This window comes from Camelus dromedarius, chromosome 5 (assembly GCF_036321535.1).
Source record: "Camelus dromedarius isolate mCamDro1 chromosome 5, mCamDro1.pat, whole genome shotgun sequence".
NCBI classification, from domain to species: Eukaryota; Metazoa; Chordata; class Mammalia; order Artiodactyla; family Camelidae; genus Camelus; species Camelus dromedarius.
In genome coordinates this window covers 40,864,200-40,878,776 of record NC_087440.1, presented here as the reverse complement: position 1 = coordinate 40,878,776, position 14,577 = coordinate 40,864,200, and the positions used below count along the sequence as shown (strand labels likewise).

At 33.3% G+C, this 14,577-nt stretch overlaps 1 protein-coding gene across 10 annotated transcripts in view; it reads left to right on the top strand.

The window, feature by feature from the left end:
- RALGAPA1 (Ral GTPase activating protein catalytic subunit alpha 1) overlaps positions 1 to 14,577 on the top strand; it is a 204,683-nt gene that overhangs the window by 122,570 nt on the left and 67,536 nt on the right. For 9 of the 10 annotated variants that reach the window (XM_031453588.2, XM_031453590.2, XM_064485901.1 and 6 more), the window contains 4 exons: positions 2,689 to 2,823; positions 3,237 to 3,420; positions 9,961 to 10,825; positions 13,193 to 13,264. In XM_031453588.2, coding sequence (XP_031309448.2) covers positions 2,689 to 2,823; positions 3,237 to 3,420; positions 9,961 to 10,825; positions 13,193 to 13,264 — 1,256 coding nt within the window. The other variant, XM_031453592.2, reaches the window with a different exon arrangement.

Below are 14,577 nucleotides of genomic sequence, written 5' to 3'. Positions count from 1 at the left end.
TTAATTTTATGATTATTATGCATGTTATATTTTCTGTTTCTTTCTCTACAAGATATATTTCCATTGATCTATTTTTAAAATTTCTTTTGGTATTCAGGACATTTTGTACTTTTTTCTTGTGCTTACCTTCATATATATATATATATATACCTTTTTTAATGCCTTTATTCCTTGCTTTCTTACTTAACCTTTTGTAAGATATGGTTCATGATTATTTAATGATACCCTTTATTTCCTACGTATTGCCTGTATGTTAATAAATGAGCTGATGTTACTGTTCTCTTTCTCTCTCTTCACCTTCATTTTTAGTTACTTTATGTCTACACATAACATGTAGCATGTCATATAACAAATGATTGTTCTACACTCATCTCTACATTTATTTCTTTTAATCTTAGATCTATAACTAAATATATCAAATACTATTAATCTTTTTGCTGAAGTTGCTCAGTCAACTTCTTGGTTAAATGAAATTCACTTTATTTTTCAAGATGGGCTTATGAATACAGAATTCCCTGAACTGTTGCATATTTAAATTTTTTTCTGTAACCCTGATACTTGATACTTGGCTAGACATGGAATCCTTGGTTGACATTTATTTTCCTTGAGGTTTTTTGTTTCTTTTTATATTGCCTAGCTTTGTATATTGGTTTTGAGAAATCTGATGCCATTTTTATTCTCTTGTAAGTTATTTCATCTTTTTCCCTGGAGACTCTAAGAAGATAGATAAATAGATAGGTGGATAATTTTTTTTTTAAGATCTTACTTTTGAAGTTTTACCAGGGTATGTATTACACTTGATGATTGCAGGTCAATTTATCCTGAATCTGGTAGGTCTTATCAGTGTGTAGATTTCAGGACTCCAGTTATATATAAATAGAATATTCTTTTTCCTTCTTCCATTCCAATATTTTTCTCTCTGACACTTTTTACCTTTTTCTTTATCTCATTTTTATTCTTTATTGCTTTCCTGTTGTTCTTCAATGCCCCTTATTAATAAAATTTTCTTTCAATTTTTTCAAATTTATTCTTTAGGCATCTTATAGCTCAGGCTTCCTTTCTACACTTGATCTTAGCCCAAAGGCCAAGGAGTGATCAGGCTTCTTTTCTAATATCATTTTACCCTTTTTAGTTTTTCTCCTGACTTGAATCAGTTCTTCCCTTTTTGGTCTGTCTTCTTAGTTTTTTAATTTCTGGTTTAAGATTAAGTTTTCCTTGTCCCCTATATCTCAATGTTTGTTTAAAATTTTTAAATTTAGATTAGAATGTTGTTTTAGTTTTCTTCTGCTTTATTACTGGTTTTGGGGGATGGGAATTTTCATCAGCTGAATTGCTCAAGATTCTCATTTTCTGTTTTCTTTTTATAGTAGTTTTGTATAGATGAAGACTACCTCTGCATTTCTATGGACAAGGTTGGTGGCTTGGGGTGGTTTAGAAGATTCCTTCTTCAAGAGCTCTCTCTTCTGGCAGTTTAACAAAGTATAGTGTTTTTATTGGATGATTGTTTTTAAGGAGGAGAAGAATTGTAGGTCTGTTAGTTTTTTAAAAAAAATTTTTAAGTCTTGCAGGGTCCTAAGTTTATCTTTTGCTTTTTCTTTTCACTGTGTGTTTTCCACAGGATGTCTCTCCATTCCCTCTTAAAATTTTTCTCCTCCAAGGTATTACCTTTCCTGTACTTTCTTTTTACTCAGTACCCTACCTACCAGTACACACTTTTCAATATTCTCACACTTAGGGTGGATCTTTTCTTCCTGGCGTGGTTTTTTGATTGGTGCCTAGTTCCTTTCTCTCTTCACAGTTTTTCCCAAACTGTCCTCACTCTTCATGAAAGTTTGCAATGGGGAAAGGGGCTGTTGGGTTTGCTGTGTATGTTTTCTGCTTACAGATAATTTGAAGTTTGGATGTTCTGTTTTCTGGTTATATTGAGGATGGAGGTTTTGTGGTATTTTATTGGTTCTTTTTGTTCTTTATCATTCTTTTGGAGGATATGTTGGGAGATTCAGACCAGCATTACTCCTTGAGTTGCAGAGTTGGACTTTGACTCTAAAGATCAGTGGATCTCTTATTGCTGCTTGATTGACACTTTATGGCACTAATTATGGTTCTTTATTCAGTAAAATGGACCACATAGATAATGCTATTTTGCTCTACACTTTGGGTAAAAGTGTTTTGGTTATAACATCCATTAATTTAAAAGTGTCCAGTGGATTCACTTAATATAATTAGTAACAGTTGCAGAAAGTGGTTAAGATAGTCTTTCTGGCAGGTTACTCAGTGAGGTGTTAAATTAGAAAAGGAATGTGGAAATGATTCTAATACACCACATATGGACTAAAACCTTTTCATTTGTGTTCCATTCTTTGTGCATTAAGTATAGCTAATTGATGTCCATTGTCTTTTAAACTCATTGTTTCTATATTCATTTAAAACTAATTTTCAACATTCCTGTTTTTATTATGCTGAAGGTTTCATTGTGCTTGCCCCCAAATACAAGAAAGAAATCCACAGTAATATTCATGTACATGTTAAAATCAGTTAAGTGTAAGTAAATGTTAAGAGTGGAACTTCAGGTTGTTAGTTCCTGAAATAAGTTTTAGAAAACAAAATAAGTTGATGAATTTCTGTTAAGTATTAAACTCTTATTTTATGAGTTGACAATAATGATGGTCTTTTTTGTTGTTGTTTTAGTTGGTTGTATCCTTACTTCTGTGCCTTCTTGACTGGATCATGGCCTTACCTCTAAAGACACTGCTCCAACCAGTCCATGCTACAGGAGCAGAAAATGATAGAACAGAAAAATCTGTCCTCAATTGTATTTATAAGGTAAACTTCTTTGCCTTATTATTTATTTGGTAACCAAGGGTTTTTAAAAACTAAAGAAATAGCACTTCTTAGTATTACATTTTTATTGTTTTAGAGCTAGGTATTTTCAAAGAATGTAGGCTTATTTTGTAGTACCTAAGAATAATTAAAAAGTACTTCCTACAAGACAGTGTTATTTCATTGCAGAATTTGAAAGAAGTCAATCTTTGTTGAATGTGAGAATCATTAGTTAAATTTTGCTCATTCTTCTTTTCAAGATTAAATTTTACCTTGATTGAAGAGCTAAGTTTTAAAGTATTTAAAATTTTGTCAAGCTCTTGTATTACCAGTTGACTTATTTTCTCCTTTTACCTTTATTTATTTATTTTCACTGAAAAGGAAAACTTGATATGTGTTTTCCCCTGTGTTTTCAGGTATTACATGGGTGTGTTTATGGAGCTCAATGTTTTAGCAATCCAAGGTATTTTCCAATAAGTCTCTCTGATTTGGCATCTGTAGATTATGATCCTTTTATGCATTTGGAAAGTCTGAAAGAGCCTGAACCTCTGCACTCTCCTGATTCAGAACGATCTTCTAAACTCCAGCCAGTAACAGAAGGTAAAATGAATTCTCTTCAGGACAGTATTGTTGCTTGGGTTCCCCCAAAGTATGATTTGGGCCTTAGTAGTAATTCAGGAGGATAATGTAGCTTACTTTGTAATTGTTTACCCTGCCATGTACATTATAGCTAATAAGTTCATTTTTATTTTAAGAAATAATTTCAGATATACAATTATTAATTATAAGAGATGATGTTCCTGTTATACTTCCAGCTAAGTTATTCTGATAAGTTCTTTAACTACATTGTTTTTGCATCCAGAGAGTTTACTATGTCATACAAGAGAAAGATGTAAACAAATAACCTTATGATATGAGTACATATAGGAATAAAAGTACATTCAAGATACAGAGGTAGCCCAGAGGAACCCAGCAATTATTGAAGGTTTTAAGGAGGTGCTATACATGATTAAATTAGTATTAAGAACACTTAGACAGTAGTATTTTACAGGAGTCAGCAAATTATGGCCCATACCTGCCTCCTGTTTCTGTAAATAGTTTTATTGGGACACATCATGCTGTTCATTTATGTATCGTTAGGACTGCTTTTGTGCAACAACAGTAGTGTTGAGTAGTTGTGACAGAGATACTGTGTCCCATAAGCTGAAGATAATTTACTCTCTTGCCCCTTACAGAAAAAGTTTGTTGGTCTCTAGTATATTAGATTGATTTTACGGAGGTTAACCCAGGACCAGAGAGACTAGTCATGACGCTGTTGCAGTAGGCCTAGCAGGAGTTGCTAAAGGCTTGAATTGGTTAGATTTTCCCCAAACTAGACCAAGAACGTAAGAAAGTTTAGAGGGTTGAAAGGGAAATAAGGAGGGCAGTATTGGGAATGGTTTAGCTCAGAGTGCCTGTTGAATATTCATATGATGAGATCTAGCAGGCAGTTCATTGTACATGCAGATCTAGATCTTAGCAGAGAGGTCTTTGTTAGGAATACATATTTACATGGGTGTGTGTGTTCTGAGAAGAACAAGTTGAAAAGGAAGGAAAATCAGAGTAATTTCTCAGAAACAAAAAGAAGAGAAAGTTTTTTAAAGACTGGCCAACGGTATTAAATGATAGAGATGTCAAGTAGAGAAAGACTGCTTTAGTTTCAGCAGAGAACAAGGAGATAGAAGTGGATGGCTGTGGGTTGAGAAGCAAGCGTTAAGGAAATAGAGCCATGTATCAGAAGTACTCCTTATACCAGAAACTAACAACATTGTAAATCAACTATACTTCAACTTTTTAAAGTACTCTTTATTAAAAAATTTAACTGTTTATTTAAAAAAGCAAAGAAAAATGATAGTAGGTAAGCTAAAAGATTATTCTGGGTTAAGAGAGTTTTAAGGGTGAAGAGAGTTGAATTATAAGCTGAGAAGGAAGATGGTAGGGGGATCATTAATAGAATGAGGGGATCATTCCTGAGGGGTCAGCTGCTAATATTAGCCCTTCTTCTGAGACCAAAAAGAAGAAGGAACTAAATTAAGAGGATTGACAGAAGTTATTGAGGGCCCAATAGAAAATGGAATTTGCAAAGTTTTGGTTACACCAGGCAACATTCAGTAGGGCGGATCTGGCAGAAATACATGAGTACAGTGGCTTTCAGAATAATTGGTATATGGTTTAGTCATGGAATCTAGGTTTTGGTAAGGATTGAACTGATGCTAGGAAATGGCTAATAAGCTGGAAGAAAAGAGAAGTGGTCCAATGAGTCAGAAAGTAGATGTGGTTGATAATAAGAAGTTAGAACAGTGGTTCTCAGCCTTGGCTGCATCTTAAAATTCTGATGCTCTGGTCCCATCTATAGAGACTGATGTATTGATCTGGAATTGCTGGGATTTTTAAAACCTAGCATATAATTAATAAGCACCCAAGGTTGAGAACCACTGAGAGTATCAATATGTTAGGACAGTGTTTTTTTAAAATGAGTTTTTAAGCAGTAGAACCTCTTCTAATAAATTTCACAAGAAAGTCCCTTTTGTGAAACTTTTTGAAATAGAGCTGCAGCAGGGTGGAAGCATGGGGTTCTACTGATCTCTCTCCCATTTGTCTCTAAGAGCTCTCTTCAAGGGCTCCACAAAACCAAATTGGGAAATCACTAGACTAGGAGGTTGTCATCAAAGAGTAAGCTATTAAGGAAGAGTTCGACTTTTAAAAAAGTTGTAAATGATTAAAACATGTAGGATATGGCCATGGTAATGGATTGATGACATAGACTGTGAGTGAAGATATGAAGTTACAGATCAAGGAAGTAGGACTAGGGCTTTGGGTTGACCACAAGTACCTCTAATAGTTTGTCTAGAATATGTATATAGCAAGTGAAATAGAAATATAAGATTTAAATTATAGCTGAGATATAATAGAGATATACTGGGTAGTATAGTATAGAAAAATAATTTAAACAGTAATTGATACAGGTGACATAATTATTTCTTTAGATTTGACATAGTAAAATGAAGTGTTTATTTTACTTAAAAACAAAGTTATATGAAAATATTAGTTGCTTTTTGCATTTTTAAAGGTGTAAATTGTTAAAGTTTGATTCAGGGCAATATAGTGTATTTCTTAAACTAAATAGTTCATTTATGTGAAGGGAAGTTTTAATGTATTTCATGCAAAATTTTCTGTGCCATTAATAGTCACTGTAAAAGACACAAAGCTAAAGATTTTAACAGATAACCTTTATATTGATACCAAATACTCTGTGAAATACTACTGTCTAAATGTATTAAAGTTTTTCCCTTTGGACTTTCTTAAAGGTATAAAAGACCAGATAAATGCAGAACCTTTTAGAAACAGCTGTGAGCTAACAGCAGGTGATTCTGTGTCTGTAGGGACTACATGCTGTGGGTTGTTTTTTTTTTAATGTGGCCAAAATGGCTAATCATTGTGCCCTTGTCTAAGGCATGCTTCATCATCTTCAAGTACTTTTTGGCCAAGATTTCTAAACATAGAGTGTCCCTAATAAGCTCAGTATTGGATTGAACAAGTCTGATTAGAGAACTATTGGCAGGAGTAGCTATAATTATTAAATTTACTAAAGAATAAAGCAAGGTAGTGAAGTTGGCTTTTTGTCAAATGGCAGTAGTCTTATTAGCAAAAAGTCATCATTTGCGGGGTCAGAGTGAAAGGAGGCTCCAAAGGATTCATTCTGTCTTAATTATAGTTTCACCTATACATATTATGCAAAGCTAGTATTTAAAGCATTTGCCAAAATTAACTTCCTCTGCATGTTCTATTACAGTGCAGTGAATTGCAGCAGCTTTTTATGTCTTGCTGCTTTTGTATGCCATAATAATCTGTAATTATGGGTTTGCTGGAAATGCTGTAGGGTTTGTTTAATCTGACAATCTGAAAAGACAACCTTGAATAGACTTATTTAAATGAATGCTACTTACACAAAGCTTTAGAAGCATCGATATCTTCATTTTACATTTTCTTACAAGGCTGGTTATTTTAGAATTTCATTTAGAATTTTTAAATCAGAATTTCATATGTTTTCTTTATATCTAAGTAGTTATGTAGAACAGAGATATGTTCTGTAGCTTACAATTCAAAAATAAATCTAAATAAACCTAACTGCCAAATTAACAAGTTGAGAGGTTTTTATCCTTCTGTTTATCCTGAATTTAGAGAAGCAGCTTAGGAAAGAAAATGTTTTTACCCACAGCTGAAATCTAAATTTACTTTTTAAGTGTTCTCAATGTTAGTAATTATGACATTATTGAACAAGCTCAAACTGCATTCTCATTATTTCTTCCCTTGGGAAGAGCATGTGCAGGATGAACTGGTACCTGGACTTAGGTTTTTATGTTTTAGGGAAAGAGCTGGCTCATTCTTGCAGTTTATTTATAAGCAAGTTTGAAAAAGAAACTCATAAAATATGTTACTTACAATGGTCTCAAAATGAAATCATTTTATTATTTCTATTATATCCAGCTTTGTATATGAATTTTCAGTTCATCTTTACAAAAAGTCTGTGTTATTCTTAGGGAAAAAAGGAGTTTAAGAAGTTTTATGTGATTTGCCCATGATCACAGAGGAAACTAGAGACAAAGTCAGAAATTCTTCTCTTTTCTATAATCTATTTCTATTAAACTACACTCTTTCACTTCTTCAGAAATGTTTTGCAAAAAAGATTCACCTTTCTAAATTTATCGCTCAAAAAGAAGGGGAAAAAGAAAATAAGAACAGAAAATGTTTTTCCTGTTCAAAAACTAAAAAAAAAAAGATTTTATATTACCATTTAAAATATGGCTTAGTCTTATTTAAATGAGCCTTTCCAGTTGATCTTGGCCACTTAATTATTTATGCTAAGTAACACTTTTTTGAAGATACTGTATATGGAAAAAAACTAATTTTGAATTCATTGTTTCTAAATGTCACAGTGATTTACCAAAAGAAAAGGGCAGTTTAACAAAAGAAAAAAAAAAAAGAAATTAGAGTTGTGATAAAGATGGAAATAACACTGCCCTGATGTGAAATCTCTATGGCAGGCAAATCCTTGAACTTCTGTGAACCCATTTGTCCTCGCGTGCAAAATGTGAAGTACTGGCTAGATTATCTGTAAGGTCCCTTACAGTGTGAACATTCATTATATTCTAAGTTAGAATTAGAGGAGGGAAAGCAAACACTAGATTCAAGTCACCCCTCTGTTTCTCATCATTCAGTGGCATATCTTTTTACTGTACCATAATAGGTCTTGAAAATGTAGGATTAAATGAAGGTTAATCATTTAGTAGTGCTGTTATCTTATGTTGAATAACTCAATTTCAGATTTAGCCGTAATTGTAATCAAAGAACAGCTCGATGTAATTGGAACTTTTTAAGTAAACTGAAAAATGTTTATATATACATGTATGTAAAATAAAACTTAATTATTAATGGAAAGAGATTAAAATTTTGATACTAAGTGACATTTCAGAATCAACCAAAGCTCAAAGAAAACTGTTCTTTTTTAGAGTTAGACCATTGAAGGTGTTATTCATATTAATGGCATAGCAGTTGATTTGTTGCTGACTCTGCCTGTACCCAGTGGTGTTAGTTCTCAATCTTGATGACTGTGGCCTCGAAAATATAACACTGTTCCTCTCTTGCCTCTTTTAAAGTAATCTTATCAGCAGTACACAACCTAGTCTCCTTATAAACTTTTTTAAGTTGGGTTTATTGAGGTATAATTTATATAAAATAAAATTTCTCTTTCTTTGATGTGAGAATTGACTATATATTGATTATGTTGGTGGTTACAGTTTTATACAGTTACTGAAATTCATCACATAATACACTTAAAAGTAACAAATTGCTTGTATATAGATAATACTTTGATCATCAGGACATTTTCAAATCTATATTTATTCTGACAGCTAGACCATAGTATTCCCAAAGGATTAAATTTCAGAATATAAACAATACTCAGACAATATCACTCTAACTAGTAGAACAATACAGAGATATGATCATTCTGTAATCCTCTGTATAACCAAGACAGACAGGAACACTATCAACACATACACAAACACAACTAAACGTCCTCTATAAAGTGATTAGTACATCTTTACCAATGACAGCTCTCCTCCTAGATGAAAAATATTAAGTTAACCCTGTTGTCCCCACTTCCTGACACCACTCATTCTATAACTGGCTTCCACATCAACTCTCTTTAGAATCACACGGGCAGTCTCTGGCTAGTGGGCTTTGACAAGTTATTGTCTATCTCCACTTCCCCCTTCCTGGAACCTTTACTTGCTTTCTATGTTCTCTGTCTTCTTTTCCCACTCCACTCCTTTTTCCTTCTCCTCCAGAATCCTGACATTATGCACCTTGTCTCTTCAGACCTCTTATGACTGTATGCCTTGAGTTTTCTCTTTTTACCATTTCCTCTGTTTCGTTTGTTTGTTTGTTTGTTTTTTTAAGTTACTTGTATGGATATGCTTATGTGTTTCCTTTAGTGACTCAGAAAAATTTAATACATAAGCAGGCCCATAAAATATTTTTTCCTTTAAAGTAAAGTTTCCTTGGCATATGCTAGCTACACTGACTCACTGTTTAAACTGATCCTGACTCCTAAAGTTTAGTGAAAGATCACTTTTCTCTGAAACTTCTGCATCATCCATAACAGCCATAATTAAATGACATTTAAGGCATGCTGCAAACTGTTTGTGAATCTCCTCATGAGATAAACTTTTCAGTTGGATTTCATTGACTTTAATGTGGGCACTAAGTGATTTCAAGTGATTTATAATACTTTTGAAACTTCTTGGTTTGAAGGTATGATGTACATTTGAGGGCTTCAGTTTAACTTATGAATCCATAAGCAAAATTTCAAAAAGTGCTTTTGTATAAAATTTAACAAAGCTTCATCAAAAAGCAGTTGTCTTCTTTGCCATCGTTCTTGTAGTATAGGCTCTAAATTGGAAATGTTAATATTTAGTCAAATATTTGAATGTGACTTTGATAATGTGATGAAATCCCCATTTTTGGTCTAATGTTTCATTGTTATATGACTTCCTAGGAAGCAGAAGTATTCCACTCACTCGTATTTTTTATTTCTAGTGAAAACTCAGATGCAGCAAGGATTAATCTCTATAGCTGCCCGCACTGTTATTACACATCTGGTAAATCACTTGGGTCATTATCCAATGAGTGGTGGTCCTGCTATGTTAACAAGTCAGGTGTGTGAAAATCATGACAATCATTACAGTGAAAGTACTGAACTTTCTCCTGAACTCTTTGAGAGTCCAAATATCCAATTCTTTGTGTTGAACAATACAACCTTAGTGTCCTGTATCCAGATCAGATCAGAAGAGAGTATACCTGGAGGAGGTTTATCTGCTGGCCTTGCATCAGCCAATTCAAATGTCAGAATTATAGTACGTGATCTTTCTGGAAAATATTCATGGGACTCTGCCATCCTGTATGGACCACCTCTTGTAAGTGGCTTGTCAGAACCTACATCTCTCATACTTTCATTGTCTCACCAAGAGAAGCCAGAAGAGCCTCCTACATCTAATGAATGCTTAGAAGACCTAACAGTAAAAGATGGGATTTCCCTCCAATTTAAAAGAAGATTTAGAGAAACTGTACCAACTTGGGATACAATAAGAGATGAAGAAGATGTTCTTGACGAGCTTTTGCAGTATTTAGGTGTAACTAGTCCTGAATGCTTACAGAGAACTGGAATCTCACTTAATATTCCTGCTCCACAACCTGTGTGCATTTCTGAAAAACAGGAAAATGATGTTATTAATGCTATCCTTAAACAACATACGGAGGAAAAAGAATTTGTTGAAAAACACTTTAATGACTTAAACATGAAAGCTGTGGAGCAAGATGAACCAACACCTCAGAAACCTCAATCGGCATTTTATTATTGCAGATTGCTTCTTAGTATATTGGGAATGAATTCCTGGGACAAAAGGTAAGAATAAAGGAGACATTTTTCGTTTTTGTTTTTTTTTTAGTATTAGTCTTATTCATCTTATGATTGGCATTTTAGTCTCTGTTCTTTTCCTTACTAAGTGGTTACCTACCAATTAGTTCTTTGACCAGAGGGCGAATTTTTTTTTCTTAAGTCCCACTGAGTCATAATCAGCTTTCAAAGGAATAAAAAAATCTTAATATAGTAAATTAACTATTAAATTTTCATAATGACTAGTAGAACTACCTGACTTAGAACTCATAGCTCATATAATTGAAAAAAATATTTTTTCCAACCTTCATCTAAGCTAATAGGAAAAACTGGTTTTTCTTAAAAACACTTCTGACACCAAATGTGTGAGTTTTTCATGCTAAGCAGTTCCAACGATACCTGGAGTTAGCACAGACAAGTTAAGAGCTCAGACCTACATGATTGCCCCCCCACTTCAGTTACCAGTTGCAAGTCTGGGCTACCCATGCTTCTGGGCAACTGATTATAAATCAGGGGTTCCCACAACCCCCTCCTTGGATTTGACAGTTATACTGACTCACAAAATATTTACTTACATTTATGAGTTTATTATGAAGGGTAGTTAAAGGATACAGAAGAACAGCTGGAAGAAGAGGTAAATAAGGTAAAGTCTGAAAGGATTCCAAGTGCAGGAACTTCTGTTACTATGGTGTTGGAGTGTGCCACCCTCCCAGCACACTGAATGTGCTCACCAACCTGGAAGCTCTCTGAATCTCCTAATTTAGGGATTTTTATGGAGGTCTCATCACGTAGACATCATTGATTATTAACTCAGTGTCCATTCCCTCTCCCTCCCTAGAGGTGGGGCTGAAAGTTTCAAGCATCTACCCATGGCTTGCTCTTTCTGGTGATGAAGCCCCATTCTGAAGTTATCCAGAAGCCCACCAAGAGTCACCTGATTAGAACAAAAGATGCTCCTATTACCCAGGAAATTCCAAAGATTTTAGGAGATATGTGTAAGATGCTCCTGTCACCTCCAGCACTCAGGAAATTACAAAGGTTTTAGAACTCTTGAACTAGGGACACAGCCCAAGTGTGTATTTCTTATTATGTCACATAAGCCTAACTTTTTTTTTTAAGGCAAACAGCAGTGATCAGTTCTTGTTTGTATCAGAAATTAACTCAAGATTTAGCATCAAATCAGGAAAAAAATCGGGATTTCATTTTTTTAAATTTTAGTTTCTCTTGTGCATATTGCAAAACCTCATTAAAACTTGCAATATACAAAGTTTTGAAGTAAGTTAAGTAGGAGTTAAATGAAAAGGCATGAGACTTAAATCAGAAGATCTAGGTTAGAGTCACTTAAACTTTGAGCCTTGGGCTACAGTCTGCAAATTGAGGAAATAAATCCTACCTTACATAATAGTGAGAATTAAATTAGGTAATGTGCATAAAATACTAAAATTGTACACTAGTGTAAAACATTATTAATATACATTTATTTTTTAAATTTCTATGATACTAACAGCTGTAGGGAAGTGGAAGAAGAAGCATTAATGTGTTTTTGTTCAATTTATAGTAGGAGGGGAGTCAGATAACACTGGGCAAATAAATCTTAAAGTAATTCAAATGCATGTGAACCACTGAAATGGAATTCTCCTTGCTTACCTAGTGTTTATAATCTTACTTGATTTAAACCCTTCCATTTATTAGAAGGGAGTATTCTCTGCCTTATGGGAAAGCCGTGTTATATCAAGAACACAATTTACCTTATAGTATATTAAAATACGAGTAATAGCCACTCATATAAATTAATTCTATTCTCTTTTGCTGTAGAATGGTTCATATGTTGTCTCTTGAGAAAAATTTAAGATGGGAAGCTGTATTTTACCATAGCAAGCATTGATTTCATGAATATAATTTGTACATATTTATCACCTGTGTAATATATTTGGTAAAATATACATACTTGCTTAGTAGTATTAGAAATGCATATAATATAAAACAAGGAAGAAAGCAAATTCCATCTGGATTAGATATCCTTGTTTGATAATGATTTAGATTTTGTGAATATTTTCTTTCTCATGAGGAACAATTTTCTCACATTTTTTTGAAACTCTTAAGAAGGAAACTACAAGTATTTTATCCATTTTTCTGCAAGGAAAAATTAAAGTGGCCAATAGATAATGATCCACTAGCAGGAATGTTTGAGGGCCTGGATAGAAATAATGACATATATTCTTTACATTTTTTTTAGGGTCTGTTCTCCTTTGTGTTAGAAGTATGAAAAGGCAAGAAAAGTATAAGAGTTGCATGAGTAGAGTGGAAAGTATTTCCGGGACTGTCATGTCATTCACTGCAAAGGTGATGAAAATGTTTATAAATCTCTCTATTTAGGAGGAGCTTTCATCTCCTGAAGAAAAATGAAAAACTACTTAGAGAACTTAGGAACTTGGACTCAAGACAGTGGTAAGTTGTTGAGAAATTTTAAAATTATATCTAGCACCTGTCAGCCGTTTCTCTGTTTATGTGTGAATAATACTGAATTAATGAATTATAACTTTCTGAGCAGGAACTATATTTCATTTATATATACCTTAGAAATAATAAAGAAAGATGTAGGGCTGCATTTAAATATTCGACATCTTCAGATTGTTTATATCTTTCTTATTATACATTGTAGAATCATCTTTTGAATTGAAGAAATCTGACTGAACCTATAAAATATCATTTAGTTTTCCCATACTTACTCATTCCAAGTATACCCTTGACTAGTCTAAGAGAACCCAAGTGAAATGAGTGGTGAATACAAGCTAATACCCACAAAAATATTAATGGAACAAAGATAGATATAGTTTGTTATATTGCTATTAATCTGATTTCTTTTTAAGCCTTGAATATGTATCCATTTATATGTGGGTTTTATGTATCCATTTATATGTGAGTTTTAATGTATAAACCTTGTTATATTATTATTTTAATGATCTCTAGGTTCCTGATGTATCTGAATGAGATTTCCTGGGAAACTAGTACTTTAGAAACTACAAAATACTACTTAACTGAAATTCGCATTAGGTCAACTAACATATAGGTGCTATTTTCCCTTTTAGACTCATTAAAATAAAATTTGTGGATAGGTACTTTTTGGCACTCTTAACTCTCACGTCTTACTCAACTGGTGTTTTATACTTTTATATCTTCAGTTTTGTGCTTTTCCTGTTCCACAGTCAGTTTGCCCACCCACCTCTGGTTGCACTTGCCTTTCTGTCCAGTCGATTCACACATTGTCAGCCATTTTTAAAATGTCGTATCTAGCATCCTCAAAACTATGTTTTGCTGAAGTTTATATATGTATATCTATAATCAATTCTCTCATCAGAATCATTCTTGACATCTGCTTTATTTACTCTTGGGCAGCAGTACATTAAGAGAAAAATCATCAAAGCAGAGTGACATAGAAAGATACTGTAGATTCATGCTCCTTTACTTCAACTATGTCATCTCTTGTTTGGCAAATTTTTTATCCCTTGTTCACTTATTTATTTCTCAGAGTAATTATTATAAACCACTTCTTTGTTCTTCAGCCCTTTATTATAGTCAAAAAGGTCACCTCTACTCTAACCTCACTAAGAATTCAATTCAAAGGTTGGCCTATATGAAAGATAATCTGTTAGAATGGTAATTCTTAACCTTTCTTTGTCCTCTACACATTCACATTTTAACACAGGTTAGTCACATCTCTCATTAATTAAATCCAGTGATCCTGAGAAGTGGGAAACTAG